The sequence below is a fragment of the Sapajus apella genome, unplaced genomic scaffold (assembly GCF_009761245.1).
Source record: "Sapajus apella isolate SASKATOON/1434 unplaced genomic scaffold, GSC_monkey_1.0 scaffold59, whole genome shotgun sequence".
In the NCBI taxonomy this organism is placed as follows: domain Eukaryota; kingdom Metazoa; phylum Chordata; class Mammalia; order Primates; family Cebidae; genus Sapajus; species Sapajus apella.
In genome coordinates this window covers 9,796,799-9,815,435 of record NW_022436999.1, presented here as the reverse complement: position 1 = coordinate 9,815,435, position 18,637 = coordinate 9,796,799, and the positions used below count along the sequence as shown (strand labels likewise).

General features: G+C 41.7%; 1 protein-coding gene across 1 annotated transcript in view; it reads left to right on the top strand.

Moving 5' to 3' along the window:
• The window catches only part of RHOJ (ras homolog family member J), an 89,127-nt gene extending 71,358 nt beyond the window's left edge, over window positions 1-17,769 (top strand). The window contains exons 3-5 of the mRNA XM_032245912.1: window positions 7,570-7,734; window positions 8,597-8,692; window positions 16,537-17,769. Of these exons, the coding sequence (XP_032101803.1) occupies window positions 7,570-7,734; window positions 8,597-8,692; window positions 16,537-16,683 (408 nt within the window). The 3' untranslated portion in view covers window positions 16,684-17,769. The remainder of the gene's footprint in view (window positions 1-7,569; window positions 7,735-8,596; window positions 8,693-16,536) is intronic.
• Window positions 17,770-18,637: the final 868 nt, after the last annotated feature.

Sequence of the window (18,637 nt, the reverse complement as noted above, 5' to 3'; positions counted from 1 at the left end):
AGCCCACAGCAGCTGAGCTGTCACCAATGACCATGGGAGTAGAGAAGCAGGCAAGGCCATCAGCCCAGCCCCTTACTCGCCCATCTTCCCGCATGTCGCACATCTTTCCCAGGCCCTGAATTCCTGAAGTCCCACTTTCCCCCAAGGGCTGAAGAAGCATACAGTCAGGCAAGGAAGCAAGTACAGCTAGGGTTTATGAATGGCAACCCAGGCTCCACTTGGAAGGACACGCATAAGCCTTCCCCTTGGCTATTGGCTGATCCAATGGGGCCATCTGGAGCACAGGATCTGGCAGCCACCCGCTATGGAAAGTTTGCCTAAAACCTCAGAACAAATGTTTTCCCTCAGTGAGCAACTCCAACTTTCTCGCTCACATGTATTTTCATGTGGGATTTTTAGGAGTAGGCAATTTGGGGGATTAGGGAGAAGTTTGTCCACGTGAAAGCTGCTTAGTGAAAGTAACCTTAGGACACAATCTTACTTCTCCCCAAATTAAGAAAAACAGAGCTGTGGGAACATTAAGAGTTGCAGTTGGCGTTTGCAAACATTTGGGTCTTATTACTACTCGGTTCAGAAAAAGCTAATTTCTGAATCAGCCCCAGTATCCAAAAAGAGCAGGGAAATGCTTCCAGGACCAGCAGCTGTTGTCGAAATGGGATGGAGGATGGACTCTTTTACTGGATCCTTAAAGTATTTACTATGTTCAAGACAATGTTCTAAGTGGCCTACAAATATTAACATATTTTATTCTCATAACGACTCATACGGCCAGCACTATTAGCCTCATTTTACAGATAAGCAAAGTGAGGCACGGAGAACTTACCCAAGATCACACCACAGTCACAAACCCAGAGAATTTGTACCCACCACCCATGCTCTTCAGCACCATGCTATGCACCCACCCTAGACATGGTGCCCACGTTTTTCAAATTAAGCCTGATTTATGGGAGATTATTAAAATGAGACTTGTGCAAAAAAACCTGGGATAAATGTCACTAAACCCAAGACTTGGAAGCAGAATTCTATTTCCAATCTCATGTGGTATGGCAGGGTGGGAGGAGCTCAGTGCAACTCTGCTGCTCTAAGTGTGGTCACTGGACCCGGTAGCACTAGCATCACCTGGAAACTTATTAGAAATGCACATTCTTAGGCTCCACTCCAGTCCTGCTACTGAAGAAGAATTTGCACTAAAGCCTGGGCAGCATAGCGAGAACCTATCTCTACAAATTTTTTTTTAATTACCCAGGTGTGCACACCTGTAGTCTCAGCTACTTGGGAGGCTGAGGAGAGTGAATCACTTGAGCCCAGGAGTTCAAGACTCCAGTGAGCTATGATCACTGCACTGCAGCAGGGGCTTTCTGAAGTTCATAGCTCACTGGCATCTTGAATCCAATCTCAAAAAAAAAAAAAAAAAGAAAACCACACAAAACTACACTTTAACAAGGTATACAGGTCATGCAAATGTATGTAGAGTCTAAGAAGTGCAGTCTAGAAAATGATCTCACTTACCTGCCTCAGGATGCAGCCTATAATAGTTAGGATCCAGGTATGTGGCACATCCAATGCTAACACTTTCTCTGAACTTCTCATTTTTAATAATCACCCATAGTTGCACCAGAGCACTAGATCTACCTTCAAACTGAACATGTTCTTGCCTTCAGGGTGAAGTTGGGCGTAAAGCACTCAGAGGCCTGCTTTCCCCCAAAGTCTTCCCGGCACTCCTCAATCCTGGCCCCTTTGCCTACTTTACCTCCAAAGCCCCATCTGAGCCTCTCTTCTAGATTAAAATGCTGTCTCTTCAAGCAGCAAACAAGCACCTGTCTTCCATTCTGAATTTCAACATTAGAAAGGGCCTCAAGTACCAACTAAGCCACTTATCCGCTTCTCATAGCCCTTGACATCATCTCCACATGTTAACCATCCAACCCAGGGCCAAAGCATGCTTCCTTGTAAGTTACCAGCTGGCACAAATTCAACTCTCCCAACCCCACACCACCCCCAGTCCCAAGGGGACGCTTTCTTTTCTTAATCCTGACCACCCCCCACCCCCGCCATATTTTGTAGCTGCAGCCCAGGGTTAGCCCCCTATTGTGAGCTTTCTGTAAAAGTATTTTTGCTCCGTTGTCCTGGTTAAATTAATCTGTCTAGACCTTTGTTTCTGAAACCATAAAAGCGGCTGGTGGAGACGGCAGAATAACCTGTGGTTCTGAAACTTGAGCTGCATCCAAATCACCTGGAGGGCTTGTTACAGCACTGATGATGCAGCCTCCCCTCACCCCCACTCCCACCCCCGCCCCCAGCGCCGCAGCTTCGGGAGGGCTGCGTGGCACCTGGGAATGTGTATTTCTAACAAGTTCCCAGGTGATGCCAATGCTGCTGGTCTGAGGAGCATAGTTTGGAAACCCTTGCATTAACTAATCTTTAAGGCCTCTTCTAATCTTGGAATTGTATTTTCTCCAATTCAGATAGATACATATTCTACATCATTCCAATTTGAGATTAGCCAGCAAAGAGTAAGAGAAACTTAACCTGACTTACTTCCACATAAATTGAATTATTTCATGTATTTTCATTTTCTTTTCCCAGTTGAATTGCCAATCCTTATTCACCTTTATGTAATTCATACAGCCTCCTTTAACAGTGCTACACATTCAGTAGGCACAAAATCTTTTTAGATGAAATGATACAGCAAGACTAAGGTTTCCACAGAGTAGAGATCCAGAACACAGAGCGAGGTGAGCCCAGCGACCGACACTGTCGGAAACCACCCAGCCGGAGGGCCAGGAGGGTAAATGATCAGAAACAGACCTCTCTCCCTCGCCCCACCTGCAGTCAGCCCAGCAACCCGCGGTCTTCCCAACTTTCCCATAATGTAAATAGAAATCCTTTGACAGCCACTGGGTTAAAAAAAATCAGACAAACATACTCCTTTCAGACTCTTCACAACAGTTATTTGTTCCTACTCACATTTCTCCCGACGGTGTTTTGCTTTGGTTTTGGGCTTTGAGGCTTTAAATATACAGCGTCTGCTGCCATCCAGTGGTAATCTGAAGCAGATGCAGGCCATCAAATAGAAAATACATCCTGTGGTCATTTTGTCGATTGCTGGGTAACATATGAGTCAAGATTCCTAGCTAAGTGAGCTAAGAAAAGGCTTAATCTGTCACTTAAAATTCTGAACTGCAGAAAACAGTGTGGGCACAGTTGAGAGCCAGAGCTGGATTTGGGCTAAATACTCCATCCTGGTATTTACGAACTCTGTAACATTGGCCCATCGTGGGACTTCTCTAAACCTTAACTTCCTCTTCTATGAAATGTGAATGTTAATGGTACCATCCTTCCAGCTCCATCAGGATGATGCAATAAGAACATACGTAAGAGTTTGAAACAATGACTGACCTTTAATAAAAAGCCGTAGGGAACATCCTCCATGCATGGTGGAGATGATGGTGACGGACAGCCGTGGTTCTCAACTCCAGGCCCACCCCTATCGAATTAAGTCAGAACTCCCAGATACGCAGGCCCACTCTCCACAGATTCTAATTGAGCTGGTTCCACAGTGGAAAAGGGCGTGGGGCAGGGAGTTGATTAGCAGAGCAGCAGGATGGTTTAAAAGCTCCCCAGGTGATTCTAATAAAAGTCACTGCAATAAATAGCCCACAGAAATGCCATGTGTTCATTTGCAGGTCACTGTAGAGGTCATTTCTTCCAGTCTGTCAACAGCATTTATTGAATATTGGCTGTGGAAAGAGTACATGTAGGGATGAAAAAAAATCAACATGGTTCCTACCCCCATTTATGCAATCCAGATGGGAGCATGCAGTGGCAGAGGGCAAGTGGCATGGTGAACAGCTGTAGATTATAGCCTGGGAAGGAGACTTCTTGGCTCATGGGCCTTACAGCTGCTTTTTTAAGGGAACAGTCAAGAGAGAAAGGAGAGAAGTAGAGAGACTATGGGAAAGGAGGTTTGTTTTTTAGGGCTAGTTGTGTAAAGAGGCGAGGAGGGTGGCAATAAATTAGCTATCCCTTTCCCCACTGCCTTCCTAGCTACACACACACACACAGAGAGAGAGAGAGACACGCACGCACACACACACACACACACACTCACACTCAGAGACAGAGGCACAACTTGGCTGAGGCACAACTCAGTAGACCTGACCCAACTTCCCAGTATGACCAGCGTTTATTCAGCTGTACACCCAATTCCCAATTATTTGCTTTACTACAAATGTGGTAAATTAGCCACAATAGTGGGGTTTTTTTGGTTTGGGGTTTATTTTTTAGGATTTTACTTTTCAGCATCTTTACCATCTTGCTTTCATTTTGCATTAGGTACCTAAAACCTTTGCTTAAGATTTTTTGGGTTGTTTGTTTTTGAGACACAGTCTCACTCTGTCACCCAGGCTGGAGTGCAGTGGCGCAATCTTGGCTTAATGTAACCTCCGCCTCCTGGGTTCAAGCAATTCTCCTGCCTCAGCCTCCCAAGTAGCTGGGACTACAGACACACGCCACCAGACCAGGCTAATTTTTGAATTTTTAGTAGAGACAGGATTTCACCATATTGGCCAGGCTGGTCTCAAACTTCTGACTTTGCAATCCGCCCACCCTGAACTCCCAAAGTGCTGGGATCACAGGTGTGAGCCACCATGCCCAGCCTGCTTAAATTTTAATAATAGTAGCAATAGTGGCCACATATACTGAGTCCTGTGTTCTGTGCACTCTGAGTAGCTAAACTATAGATCAATGCATGCCCACCAACCAGAGTTGATCACACTTAATATTCTAATGTACTTCCTTTCAGTCTCACGTGTATACGCATGTGCACATGTGTGTAATTCCTTTTTATAAATACATTATTAGAGTCGAAAGGTTGATATTAAAAATATATGCATGATATACTGTTTTAAAAAACACAAGTGGCACAATATGAACTATTTAATCAATTTGTTTTTAAACTAAACCTGTGTATGTTGTATACATACATAAATATAAAATGGGTCAGGTGTGGTGACTCACGCCTGTCATCCTAGCACTTTGGGAGGGCAAGGCGGGAGGATCGCTTGAGCCCAGGAGTTCGAGACCAACCTGGGCAACATAGTGAGACCCCTTCTCTACAAAAAAAAATCAAAAATTGGCTGGGTATGGCGGCATGTGCCTACAGTGCCAGCTACTTGGGGGGCTGAAGTGGGAGGATTACTTGAGCTTGGGAGTTTGAAGCTGCAGTGAGCCGTGATCACACCATTGCACTCCAGCCTGGGCAATAGATTGAGACCCTTCTCAAAAAATAAAATAAAGTAAAATGTTTGGAAGGACAATATTTAAGCAGTAGCTCCCTCTGGGGAGAGGAAAAACTATAAGAGATCATATCAGGGATGAAAATAAGCTTTCACTTCAATTCTGTGCCCTTCTATAATGTTTGCATTTTTGCAATGAGCACATACATGTTTCATAAATTTCTGAAATGATAGGAAGACTAGTCATGGCCCTAATAAATGAGTTAATATTTATTAACTCATCTCTATGAATACATGTATATGACAGATGTGAACATATAAGTTTGGTTGCACATGTAGTATACACACATATATAGTATACACACATATATAGTGTGTATATACATACGAGTTACTTATGGTGTGTAGGACACATGTCATGTTGTGGTATGTGACGTGTATATAAATATGGCATGTGTATGCACACTCACGAAGTTACTGTTGGCTTATGTGTTACTCAATTCTATAAAAATATATCAAACTTTCTATTGAAATATCAGGTTTTACCTTGGAACCTCCTAAAACATTTTACATACGGTAAAAGGTTCTTGCTAACATTTTCCCAAAGTTGAAATGATGCAAAGTTTTACTTTGTATTTATCAACTCCCACTAAAATAGCAAATACATAAATATCTTACCGTAACCAGAAACTCTTCCACAGAGCATATTCTGATCTGAAAAATCTTTAGAAAGGGAATAATTAAGCTGGCATTTTATTTATTTGGCCTTTAAGTAATCTTTGAAACAAATCCCAAATTCTTAGCTCTGAACTCTCACCCAACATACTTCTTCAAATATTGTGATGGCAAGTTTGGCAATAACTCTCTTGTTGCATTTTAGTTCATTTATGCTAAATTAAATTTGGATACGATTTTTTTAATCATGTGAGGAGAGGATTCCTGTGCCTTGGTAAATAGCTCAATTTAAATATAGTATATTCAATGCAACACCATTCCAATATGACAGAAAATTGCAGTTATCCTTACTGAATGTGACACTTTAAGTGGTACACTTTAAATGGGTGAACTTTTGCCTTTTTGTTTTGTTTGTTTTTTGAGACAGGGTCTTGCTGTGTTGCCCAGGCTGGATTACAGTGGCATGATCACAGCTCACTGCCCCTTCAAACTCCCGGGCTCAAGCGATCCCCCCAGTTCAGCCTCCCCAGCAGCCAGACTGCAGGCATGTGCCACCATGCCCAGCTAATTTTTGTATTTTTTTGTAGAGATGGGGTCTTGCTGTGTTGCCCAGGCTGGTCTCAAACTCAAGGACTCAAGTGATCCTCCTGTTTTGGCTTGCCAAATTTCCGGAATTACAGGCATGAGCCACCGTGCCTTGTCAGCTGAACTTTTGAATACATAGAAACAGAGAGTAGAACTGTTGTTACCAGAGGCAAGTAAGACAGGATCAAGGGTTCAAAGCGGCAGTTAGCTAGGGTGAGTAAGTCTACAGCTGCAATGTACAGCATGATAACTATAGTTAATAATACTACATTGCATACTGGGAATATGCTAAGAGAGCAGACTTCTGGTCCTCTGACCATAAAATGTATGTTTAAAGGTAAGCTGTAAGGAGATTAATATGTTAATTTGTTTCACTGCAGCATGTATATGTGTATCAAAAACCTTATTGTACACCTTAAATGTATACCATTTAAAAATAATAAATGGGTGAACTTTATGGTATGTAAATTACATCTCAATAAAACTGTTAAAAATATTCTTAAGTTCATCTTAAGAAGGGGCAATACTAAAAGGCCGGATGCAGTGGCACATGCCTATAATCCCAGCACTTTGTAATCCCAGTAATCCACCCATCTCAGCGGGCGGATCACCTGAGGTCGGGAGTTCGAGACCAGCCTGACCAACATGGAGAAACCCCTTCTCTACTAAAAATACAAAATTAGCCGAGCATGGTGGTACATGCCTGTAATCCCAGGGAGGCTGAGGCAGGAAAATCATTTGACCCTGGGAGGCAGAGGTTGCAGTGAGCTGTGATTGCACCATTACACTCCAGCCTGGGCAATAAGAAGAAAACTCCATCTCAAAAAAAAATAAAAATAAAAAATAAGAAGGGGCAATACAGCAATACATAATCTCTGTATGCAAAAAGAAGGTGTTTTTCTGACTGATGGCTCTTTTAGTTCTAGTAGAGAGAGAACTACCAGATTCTAGGGTAGGGGAAGAAACAGGATCCCAGTGTGCTATAGTGGGATCTTACCTGCAATCTGACTGTGGAACCATATGGGACACCCCTGACACAGGCTGTACAAACCCTTGTCTGCTCTTCCCACAGGAGGACTACAACCAGCTGAGGCCACTCTCCTACCCCAACACGGATGTGTTTTTGATCTGCTTCTCCGTCGTAAATCCTGCCTCTTACCACAATGTCCAGGAGGAATGGGTCCCCGAGCTCAAGGACTGCATGCCTCACGTGCCTTACGTCCTCATAGGGACCCAGGTTAAAATGCGGGTGATGGCAGGGTGGGGCGGGCTGCAAAAACGGGAAGATGCTTTAGGTGCCTCATGAACATCCTATTCTGCCAAACACTATCTAAGAGTGTCTCAGACCTTTCTTTAAGACACAAGCAAGCCCTTGTGTTCCCACATTCGCACCCATTCATGTGGACATGGGTTCACATACACAGTGAGGTTTTAAAGCAACCAAAATATTTAATTAAATTATCAAATCTAATCCAGATATATAAATGCTATCTTCAAAGTTCTACCTTTGAGAAGATTAATGCTTATCTTGAGCAAACCCTTTGAAAATTTCTGTTAGGGGCTTGTCTTCCAGAACTTGCAGCGCATTTGTTAGAATATCCCCACAGGTAGCAAATCTTCATACCTCTTTTGAGGATGAAGATTTTTATATGGAAAAGCAAAAAATATATATATATGTATGTGTGTTCAAAGCCAGGGAATAAACTAGTAAATAACGAGTAATATAATTTGGGATCAAATAAGGCATCACTGTAAGGTAATGAGACTGATTGGTTATCTTGCATGCCCTGTAAATAGAATCTGGAAATAAATAGAAAATTTTGAAAAAATGTCTGAAATAGCAACAGAATCATCTGCGTAAGTCTTCTGCTCACAGGGTAACTGAAGGGGAAAACATAAGGAAAGTCTGTTGTGTACATTTACAAAGAAATTGCTTTACTTTTTTAGACATAACATAGGCATGCGTATGTGCTTCCTTCAAGAAAATTTAGCAACTTCAAAGATGTTAACAGGGAAAAAGACTCTATGATATCACAGTTTAAAATATCTGGCAGGGCCTGAGAAAATAAATAAGTTTATCATGTGTGTTTTCTTGCCAGATTGATCTCCGTGATGACCCAAAAACCTTGGCCCGTTTGCTGTATATGAAAGAGAAACCTCTCACTTACGAGCATGGTGTGAAGCTTGCAAAAGCGGTACAGTCAGATTTGAACTGAATTTTAAATGTATGCTGAGAGAAGAGTGTGTTGTGTGCTTTGGAATGGGTGTGCAACACTGGGTTTTGCTTTAAAGTGCAATGTGTTTAGAATCTTCTCTAAGCGTTCTATCCCCCACTCTGTTCTAGTCGGGCTGGAAGGGGCCATTTGGTTAGCCTTCTTGTCAGCCAGCATTGTCTGTTTTTCATTAAGAAAGCAATTTGGTGAATTTAAACAGCTGAAGCACTTATCATTTGATTTAGCAACCTCTAGAACATCTACTTGCCATATTTAGTATGAATAAAGGGAGTCGTTAGATATATATTTGTAAATCTTACTGCTTATTATGGATGTAACTCATTTAAATAACCCCATAAGAGGCAATTTGTGATTTTCTTGGGAGAGACTTGGGTTAGCATCTGGCAGGGTTATATTTGTCCCATATTTCTCACCATATAATGAATAGCCACTTAGAGAGCCTGGATTGTGTCACAAACAGCATCTGGAAGGATAACATACCAAAAAGAAGTGACTAGTTGGGGATCTAAGTGGCTCTTTGGCAGATAATCGCAATTTGCTCAGAGCTGGAACTGTTTTCATGGACCTTTCTTCCTTCTTGACAGGTTAACATGAAGAGTTAGGAAAATGTTTTAGAAAGTATTTGCCAGACACCACGTCTTTGCCTCCCCCATTACCCTGAGATGTGAGCAAAGCAGCCATACAAGAGGATGGAAGCGCTTTATGCGAGAGGAGGCCTGTAGAGCACATCTCCAGAACTTAAATCTGATTCCTCATCAAGTCATAAATATATTGACCCAGATCAGAGGCTTGAAAATTTTCCATCTTACTTTCTAAGTGACTAACTTAGTAAAAATTCATACCCCAGGCAGAGTCAGAAGTCACCTCTTCAAGCCAGTCAAGAATATTAACCACAAAGTTTTCACTTACAAAAATGTATGTATTTATCTTACTAAAACTTGCTTGTAGGCACTAAAACTAAGCATGATACACTCGACTAGAAATGAATTAAGTACCATTAGAATTAAATACAGTTATGTTTTTACAGGTAAATGCATGAGAACATCTCACAAACGCCTGATTGAGATACTGAACTCTTCCTACTTCTAAGCACATTAATATCAATACTGTGACATACCCAGCCCTTCATGGAGCTCTTAGGATCCTAAGTACTTTATAATGTCTCATTTCGGCCTCATGATAACCCTCTGAAGCAGATAGTGTTTGTCTCAGCTCACAGATGAGGAAACGGTCCGAGAAGACAAGCACGTTTGATCCACATGGCTAATAACACAGTCAAAAACTTCCAATGCAGGGACTCCATGTTTGGGTCCCCTTCCACAAACGCTCTCGTGGAAGCCATCTTTCTCTCTCCTGGATTTCCCCTCTGAAGTCCCCGTCCACACTCTCTAGTGGAAGCCTGCCTTCCCCTCCTAAACTCCATCTCTCTCTATTCCCTTCCACTCAGTGTGGAAGCTGCTTTCCCCTCCTGGATTCCATCTTTCTGGATTCTCTTACTCAGCGTGAGTATTAGCTGTTTCTTTCTCTCTCCTTCTCCTTTTTCTCTCTCTAAATAAATCACTTTCTAAAAAAAAAAAAAAAAAAAACTTCCAATCCAGCTCTGTGGACATCACCATCTGCTTACCTGACCATTGTGGAAATGTAAATGACCTCCAACTGTATACCTTACCCCAGGTGAAATGGGTATATGCCTGTAGGTTCTTCTGCCTTCTCAAACATTCAGCCTCAAATGCTCTCATTAAGATACCTAAATATGTAGCCCCATAAAGAATTGTATGTGGTTCCTTTCTACACGTTTTTCACAGCCAAGAGGTCCGCATCGGCTAGCACCAGCTTCTTGCAGGAACTCTCTTTCCTGTCAGCTTCCTAGCCTCACTTCTCATTAGAGAAGTTGTTTTTTTCCCTCTGAAAAGAAGTCGTTCCAAAGCCTCCCATCTCATTTCATACTTATTTTCGGAACAATGGCTGAGTTCACCATTTATATTGCCTTTTGCTGCTTTCTCCTAGCAACTGCTCTCAGAGACAGAGGGAATCATGTTTAGCTTACAAAATCCAATTTAGAAGAAAACCTAGCAAGATTTTAACTTGTTTTATCACAATTCATGTAATTATAGAGATGCTTTAAGTTTCTCTACTCTCTGACTTTTCTGTCAAGTAGTTTATAATCACAGCTAGCATTTATGGAGTGTTTATAATGTGCTAGGCTGGGTGCCAGGCACCTTACAGGCTTTGTCTTAATTAATCCTCACAGCAACTCCCTGAGGTGTGTATACTATTATCTCCACTTTTCTACAGGAAACTGAGGCTCGGAGAGGTTAAGATCGCCCAGCTAGAAAGTGGCAGAGTGAGGATATAAAACTGCTTTAACCACCCGCTCTTCTGCCTCCCTCCTGTAATCTGAAAAGAAACCTTAAGGGTGGGGCTTCTTTTTTATATACTGGGGTCCCTTATTTTTATGTGCAAAGCTCCCTGCAACTTAAAGGCTTTGCAAGTTCAGATTTTTCATGTCTGATTATTTCTGTTCAATACTTTTCAATTTCCAAAGCATTTTTCATCAATCATCTCTTTTTGGTCTCAAAAGGTGTTTTATTTTTAAAGGACATTTTTCTATCAGACATATTTACAATTCTTTATACTCCAAAGTCAACCATATTTACATAGTGTGCATTAATTTATCATAAATATTCATTATTCTTTTACTTGTTTTATCCTCCCTCTTCTTTTTATTACTGTAGTTTTTCATCCTCAGCCTACTTTTCCCATTCTTCTACACATTTGTAACTGTCCATATTGCTGCTAGATTTATTAAACAACAATTGACTGAACACCTAATAGGTGCCAGGTGCTATGCCGGGTGCTACACTTTGTAGCTCTAAGATTATAATTCTTTGTGCATTCTCTTCCCCAATTCCATCTAATACAGTCTAAGCATGATCTTCCAAGTTCAGACTTCCTAAGGGATTTTTTGATACAGGAATTTGCAATTTTTCCTTTTTTAATCTCTGGGTTCTCTTTGTTCTCTCCTACCATCTTGTTCACCCTGTGCCTTTTGTTGTCACTCTTTAACTTGGCATCTGCGAAGTTTCCTGCTGGGGTTGTTACATGCACAGGTGAGATTTAAAGCAGCAAAATTGCTGCAAACATCCTGTCATCAATCAGTCAACTGGAATGTTCAATGCCCTCCTCCTGACTGGAAGAGTCACTGCCACCTGCCTTGTGCTGGCCATTTTTCCTTTGTCTCCTGGTCATTGAAAGTCACTTCACCGCTGGTATCTGGGTTACAAAGGCCAGAAGAGGAGGGAGACAGGCAAACAAAAGCATGCCACCTGGATGAACACAGTAACAGCTGGGCAATGTACCAGGTAGCACAGTAATACATTCAGAGAAGGAGCTTTCAGAGATTTCTTGAACCCGTTAACATCTCAGCCAGGTTTGAAGGATGAGGAAAAGTTTTTCAGGTGAATAAAGGGGTCTAGGGAGGGCACAAAATTCCAGGCAGGGAGACCAGGACATGCAAAGGCATCCTTTAAAGCATAGGGAGCAAATTGGCAACTGACTGGCCAAATTTCACCCCCACAAATATTTTGATTGGTCCAAACAGATTTTTTTTTTGAGATGGAGTTTCCCTCTTGTTGCCCGGGCTGGCATGCAATGGTGCGATCTCAGCTCACCGCAACCCTCCACCTCCCAGGTTCAAGGGATTCTCCTGCCTCAGCCTCCCGAGTAACTGGGATCATAAGCATGTGCCACCACGCCCGGATGATTTTGTATTTTTAGCAGAGTTGGGGTTTGTCCATGTTGGTCAGGCTGGTCTCGAACTCCCGACCTCAGGTGATCCACCTGCCTCAGCCTTCCAAAGTGCTGGAATTACAGGTGTGAGCCACCACACCCGGCCCAAACAGATATTTTTAATGCCATTTAGTGGCCTACATTTAACAGTTTGGAAACACATTTCTAGCTTCTAAAAAAATTCAGGTCGAGCAACTCTAGGCCAGCATTTCCTCATCAACAGAAACTTTTAATAGCTTACTATATCCATAACAACTTCGCCCTTGTGTTCACTGATTTTGCTCTTTCAGCCACAATTTCTTTACATTTGCCAGAGACAGCCCAAAAGAATAGAATAAGACTTTGGCTCAGGAGGCAGACAAATTCGAATCTCTGCCATTTTCTTAGTTGTGTGGCTGTAATGGGGGTTACTTAGCCTCTCTGGGCATCAGTTTCCTGAGCTGTGAAATGAAGATGGTGATAGACTTTTCCTTGCACAGTTCTTGTGACAATGAAATTAGCTCATGTACCACTAGGTCCAGCTCAGCAAACTACAGTTGGTGTTAAATCCATGAGCCCTCTCAGACATGGCTACAGCTGGGAAGATCTCTTTGCCTTGATCCCTCCCAGTTACTTTCTGTCTTATTCCATAACTTGTCCTGGCCCCCAGTGGAACAACGTGGAAGAAGTACTAGGTTTTCTTTTACTTGATTAGTCATTATGTTTGTTTTTTTTTAATTTCTTGTCAGACTCTCGTATCTTCTGTACATCGCTGACAAATTTCCCTGCTTCTGAGATAATCAGTGTTAGCTATCATAAGAGAATCAAAAAAGTGTTTTTTCAGTTTATATCCTCAATCTCTACTTTTTTCTTGAAAATAAGTCATTTGGGTAGAACACTTTCCAGATTGCTTGCATGTGTATCTGAACAAGGAGCCTCGAATCCTGAACCCTCCCAGATGGCTTCTAAATACTTGACTGTGTAGGTCATTTTGCTCCAAGGAGCAGATGAAGTTGCCGCTGTAAGAAGAGCCACATTTCCTCGAGACCATTTTTCATTTCACATCTTTGAGGGCACAGAAAATGTTTTTAGCAATCTGGCTGTGCTTTTTCCCTGAACCAGGATGAATTCTTCTCTGACCCTTAGAGAACTCGACACATGGTAACAATACCTACCTCATAACTGGGTTCTGTTTCTTCACACATGTTTCCCAAATCACAACCATAATCCGATGACTACTTTTTCTATCAGCACAACATAATGTTATATTAACCCAGTTACACAATAATGCCTTTATCTGCTATTTTAGTATCTTCAGAAATGTCTGAATTGGAAGAGACAAGTTTGGGCTCCTCCTGCTTCGTCGAAAGGCAAATCCTGACGTGCTGTCAGCAGCACTCTGTGGGGAGGAGGGGGAGTGCCCTGCTTCTCTGCGGGACTCCAGGTGTCCCAGCTGTCCCAGAATTCCAGGCAGAATCAGTCCTAGGCTTGGGATCCTTAGTGGAGAGGTATTCCAGACAGAAAGGTGCCACAGCACTTTCTAGGTATTTTTTCAGCACGATTGACAAGCGCCACCACATTACAGTCAAGTCAGAGTCACTCAGTTGGCAACGCTGTGTGCCGTTAGATGAGCGTGCTTTTCACATGTGTTTGAATCAAGCATTGACTACAATCCCAAAACGCAACAGAAGGCATTTCATCATGTTATTAGGAAATTTTTCTCTGCCCTTTATTCTTCTCTTGTCTCTAACTGTTTTCAATTATTTTTAAGTTATTTCCTAATCTGAAAACCAAACCATGGTCAAAATGAAAGCCGTAAAATAGATTTTCAACATCCAACATCTTTTGGCATTTTCCTTCGGCTAATACAGTAACCACTCTTGTCAGGAAAAAAATGTAAAGTACATAATCTCTGTCGGAGAGGTTAGGAAATAGTCTCTGGGCCCAACCAAAACAACTCTATTTGATGCTTAGTTTTTGTTATCTGTGGCCTTTGAAATAAGTAGACAACCTCATTTCATCAACTGTCAACTTGACCAGCTTCTTGCAGAGCTGAGTGATAGGGGTCACAGCTACTGTCACAGAGCAAGGAAAAGAACATGTATCAAGAGACCCAGATTCTAGGTCTGTTTCTTTCACTTTCTGGTTGTGCCCAGAAGCAATTCATTTTACCTCTCTGGGGTTATTCCCACTCCGTTGTAAGCTAAAGCACAAGTGTATTTAGTCCACACACTGCAAACTGGCTGGCTGCTGCCAAACATATCCCACATCGGGTCTTGCTTGGCCCATGGTAAATACTTTATAAATTGATAAATATTAAATTTAAAAATCCAAATTTCCAAATCCTCTTGAAAAATACAAAAATGGGCAACAGTGAACCAACATTACCACTTGGAAGCTGAGTAAGACTGCACACTCTGGAGGGGGTGTGCATGCTACAAGCCACCACAGTCCCCACCTCTATATATTCTCTTGCACCAGCCCCACTTTATCATTTACAGAAGCTAGGGGACAGGATAGGCCTATGATTTTGCTACCTTGTTTTAGCCATTTGTCTGCTTTGCTTTCCGAGAACTCACCATGTAGCCAAACTCTTCTGAATCTGCTTTAATTTTTCAAAGTTTTTCTTAAAATGTAAATCAAAAAATAAAGTCATTTCTCCAGGTGTCCTTAATAGTAAAATGCCAACATCACATTGATGACTCTTCCTGAGCTTATGAACAATTAAAATCTCAGGTCTCCTTCACAAGAAGCTGACTGCCAAATATGGTCTGTACTGGTCTGTGATTTTTAGATGAGAATCTATAGTTCTGGCCTGAATTTGTGTATTTCTCAGGAGGGGTTTGTGATTATCAAATACACCATAGTGTAAAATCATCCAAATATTTAAAATGAAGTTCTATGCAAGTATGAAATACTTTATCATTTAAACATATAGACTGTACACTGACAAGAAAGATGCCTTTGGCAGTAAATGTATTTTATGATTATTGTTATATGTTTTATTGTTATTGTTACATGTTTTAGTGTTATTGTTACATGTTTTAGTGGGGTTTGCATAACCTTTTAAAAAATATGCCTTTTAAAGTATGTTAAGGCTGGGCGTGGTGGCTCATGCCTGTAATCCCAGCACTTTGAAAGGCTGAGGCAGGAGGATCAGCTGAGGTCAGGAGTTCGAGATCAGCCTGGCCAACATGGGAAAACCCCATCTCTACTAAAAATATGAACACTAACCTAGCACAGTGGTGCACACCTGTAATCCCAGCTACTCAGGAAGCTGAGGCAGGAGAATCACTTGAACCCAGGAGGTAGAGGAGGTAGAGGTTGCAGTGAGCCAAGGTGGTGCTACTGCACTCCAGCCTGGGCGACAAGAGTGGAACTCCATCTCAAAAATAAATAAATAAATAAATAAAGTATGTTAAAACTAAAACTAAATAATCATGCCAATCAGATGTTATTTTATTGAGGGATACCTTAAAAGAGGTACAGTTTAATCAAGAATGACCTATAAAACCATTATCACTCACTCTCTTTCTAGCTGCTTTATCAACCAAGCTGACACTTTGCCTTTTAGCATACCAAAGGAGATAAATTTCACTTATACATGATTTACACGTTCTGCCTACAAATGAGAGAATATGAAAAACAAGATCATGCAGCCCTGTTCTTCACAAAACATATTTAAATTATATCATTGGTTTTGAACTCTCTCCTAATTCTTTAGATCTTCATATTTTTTATATTATTAGGAATAAATGGCTAGGGATCAATTTCATGATTCACTGCTTTCCAGAAGTGATCCACAACCATTTATTGCTAATAAATGAATGTAAAAAATACAAAAATACAATAAAATAGGATGACAGGTACAAATTGAAATGCAAAAAAAAAAGAAAAAAGGACCAACATAATCCAAAGCACCCCACAGGCTGTTTGTAGGACAGGCAGAAATAAGTGTTTGGCTGGGCAGTGGGCTGATACCACCATGCTCTTCTCTCTTTCTTTCCTCTCATGCTTCTGTCTCTTTTGTGTTTAAGATCGGAGCACAGTGCTACTTGGAATGCTCGGCTCTGACTCAGAAAGGTCTCAAAGCGGTTTTTGATGAAGCTATCCTCACCATTTTCCACCCCAAGAAAAAGAAGAAACGCTGTTCTGAGGGTCACAGCTGCTGTTCAATTATCTGAGGTTGTCTGAGACCTGCCTCCACCCCATCCAGGGGTGAGAATGGCGCCGATCTCTGCGGCCAAGCTCCAGTCAAAAAGGAGGGCATGACCAGAAGGGAATTCCCTTTGCACGGAGGCCTGCCCCGCCACCCTGTGAGCCCTCCCAACACCACACACTCGTCAGCCCACTGCCATGACCTCCCTGCCAGCCAGAAGCATCCGTACTGCACACTCTCTGAGAATGCTGGGCCTGGATTGCAGACAGCGCCACTGCTGACCATATCAAAAACAAAGTCAAAGGCCTTCTTACATTTTACATCTCCCCAGCTCATGAATGTGAAGCTGATAGGAAACCACCCCAGGGAACCTGAAAAAGAAACTTGGTTCCTCTATTGGTGGCCTTACTTGATGTCTTTTGCAAAAGTTGGGACTACAATGCTAACCTTTTTTTTTTTTTTCTGAATCTGCTGTTCTACCCACATTAATTTGTATTATCTCAAGAAATGTACTAATTTCCAGTTTACTCAGGCCTTACAAATCCATACCAAATTAGCCTAAAGAAAAGGCGTTTTATATTCATTTCTATTTTCAGCGTGTTTCTACCAAAGCTATGAGAACCAACACATACCTCTGAATGCCTGATTATAAGAAGACATGAGAAGACTTTAAAACTTTTGGAAATTTACAGAGCCATGATTTTTGAACCGGATTGAAAGAAAGCCATCTGAATTGCTGCAGGTCCACATTTTTGCCAAAGACGCACTCTAAAAATGCTTATTAGTGGCCTGACTTTTTTCCATATTATATTGCCATGACAAACTAAAAATGAACTGTGTTTAAAAATGTAGTATTTCTGGTTTTCATCCAAGTTGATTGGGGGAAGAATATGCAGGATCCATCTTTTACAGTACTGTATATTCAGTAAAGTGGACGTTCCTGCTCCTCCCTTTCCCCATTGCATGCCTTCTTCCCCCCTTGATTTCACTTTCTCTCATGCCCAGATCCTTTTGTTCTCTCCAATTATAACTCAGTTATAAAAGAAAGATCTGAGCATAAAAACACATGTTTAACAGTACCTAAAAGTTAAGGAATGTGCCTTAATTTTTCTATTTGCTTCAGCCAAAAGTGCTTCTCAGCTTGCCTCATATAAGTTCTCATTTCATTCTATGTAAATGACATTTTCCAGTTACAACTGGTACTGAGATATTGTCTCTCTCTTTCCTTACTCGTCCTCCCAAATGTCTATTTGGGAGCCATATCCGTGGATACCAAGCTCTGTATCCATTTGTCCCCTGCCCTCCACAATGTGTGACATAGAACAGGGACTTGGCCCTGGGAAAGCAAAAGCTCCCAGTAAGGAATCCTGTGCCCAGTTATGTGAAACAATTCGAAACATCTAGGAATTTTTGTATCATAGAGCAAATTACTTCCTACCTTGTCATTAGAGGCTATGAGGGCTTCTAATTAGTCTTAGTTGCTTATAAGTGCCCTGAAATCACCCAAGTAGGCACTTAATTTTTTTTCAATTGCATGAGCAAAGTGCTTCTTAGTGGTATGAAATTACAACAATTTTAGTTTAAGACTTTCCAGATTCAAGCTCCCACTGTTGGAAAAAGGCAGTCTTTCTAATCTCTTCTGCTACTGGAGTAAGCACATGAGAATTACATGCTAGCCAGGCACAGTGGCCCACACCTCTAATCCCAATACCTTGGGAGGCTGAGGTGAGTGGATCGCTTGAGCTCAGGAGTTCAAGACCAGCCTGGGTAATATAGTGAAACTCTGTGTCTCTATAAAAAATTAAAAATTATCCAGGTGTGGTGACACACACCCGTAGTCCCAGCTACGCAGGAGGCTGAGGTGGAAGGATCATTTGAGCCCAGAAGGTAAGGCTGCAGTCAGCAGTGACTGTGCCACTCTACTCCAGTCTGGGTGACAGAGCAAGAACCTGTCTCCAAAAAAAAAAAAAAAAAAAAAA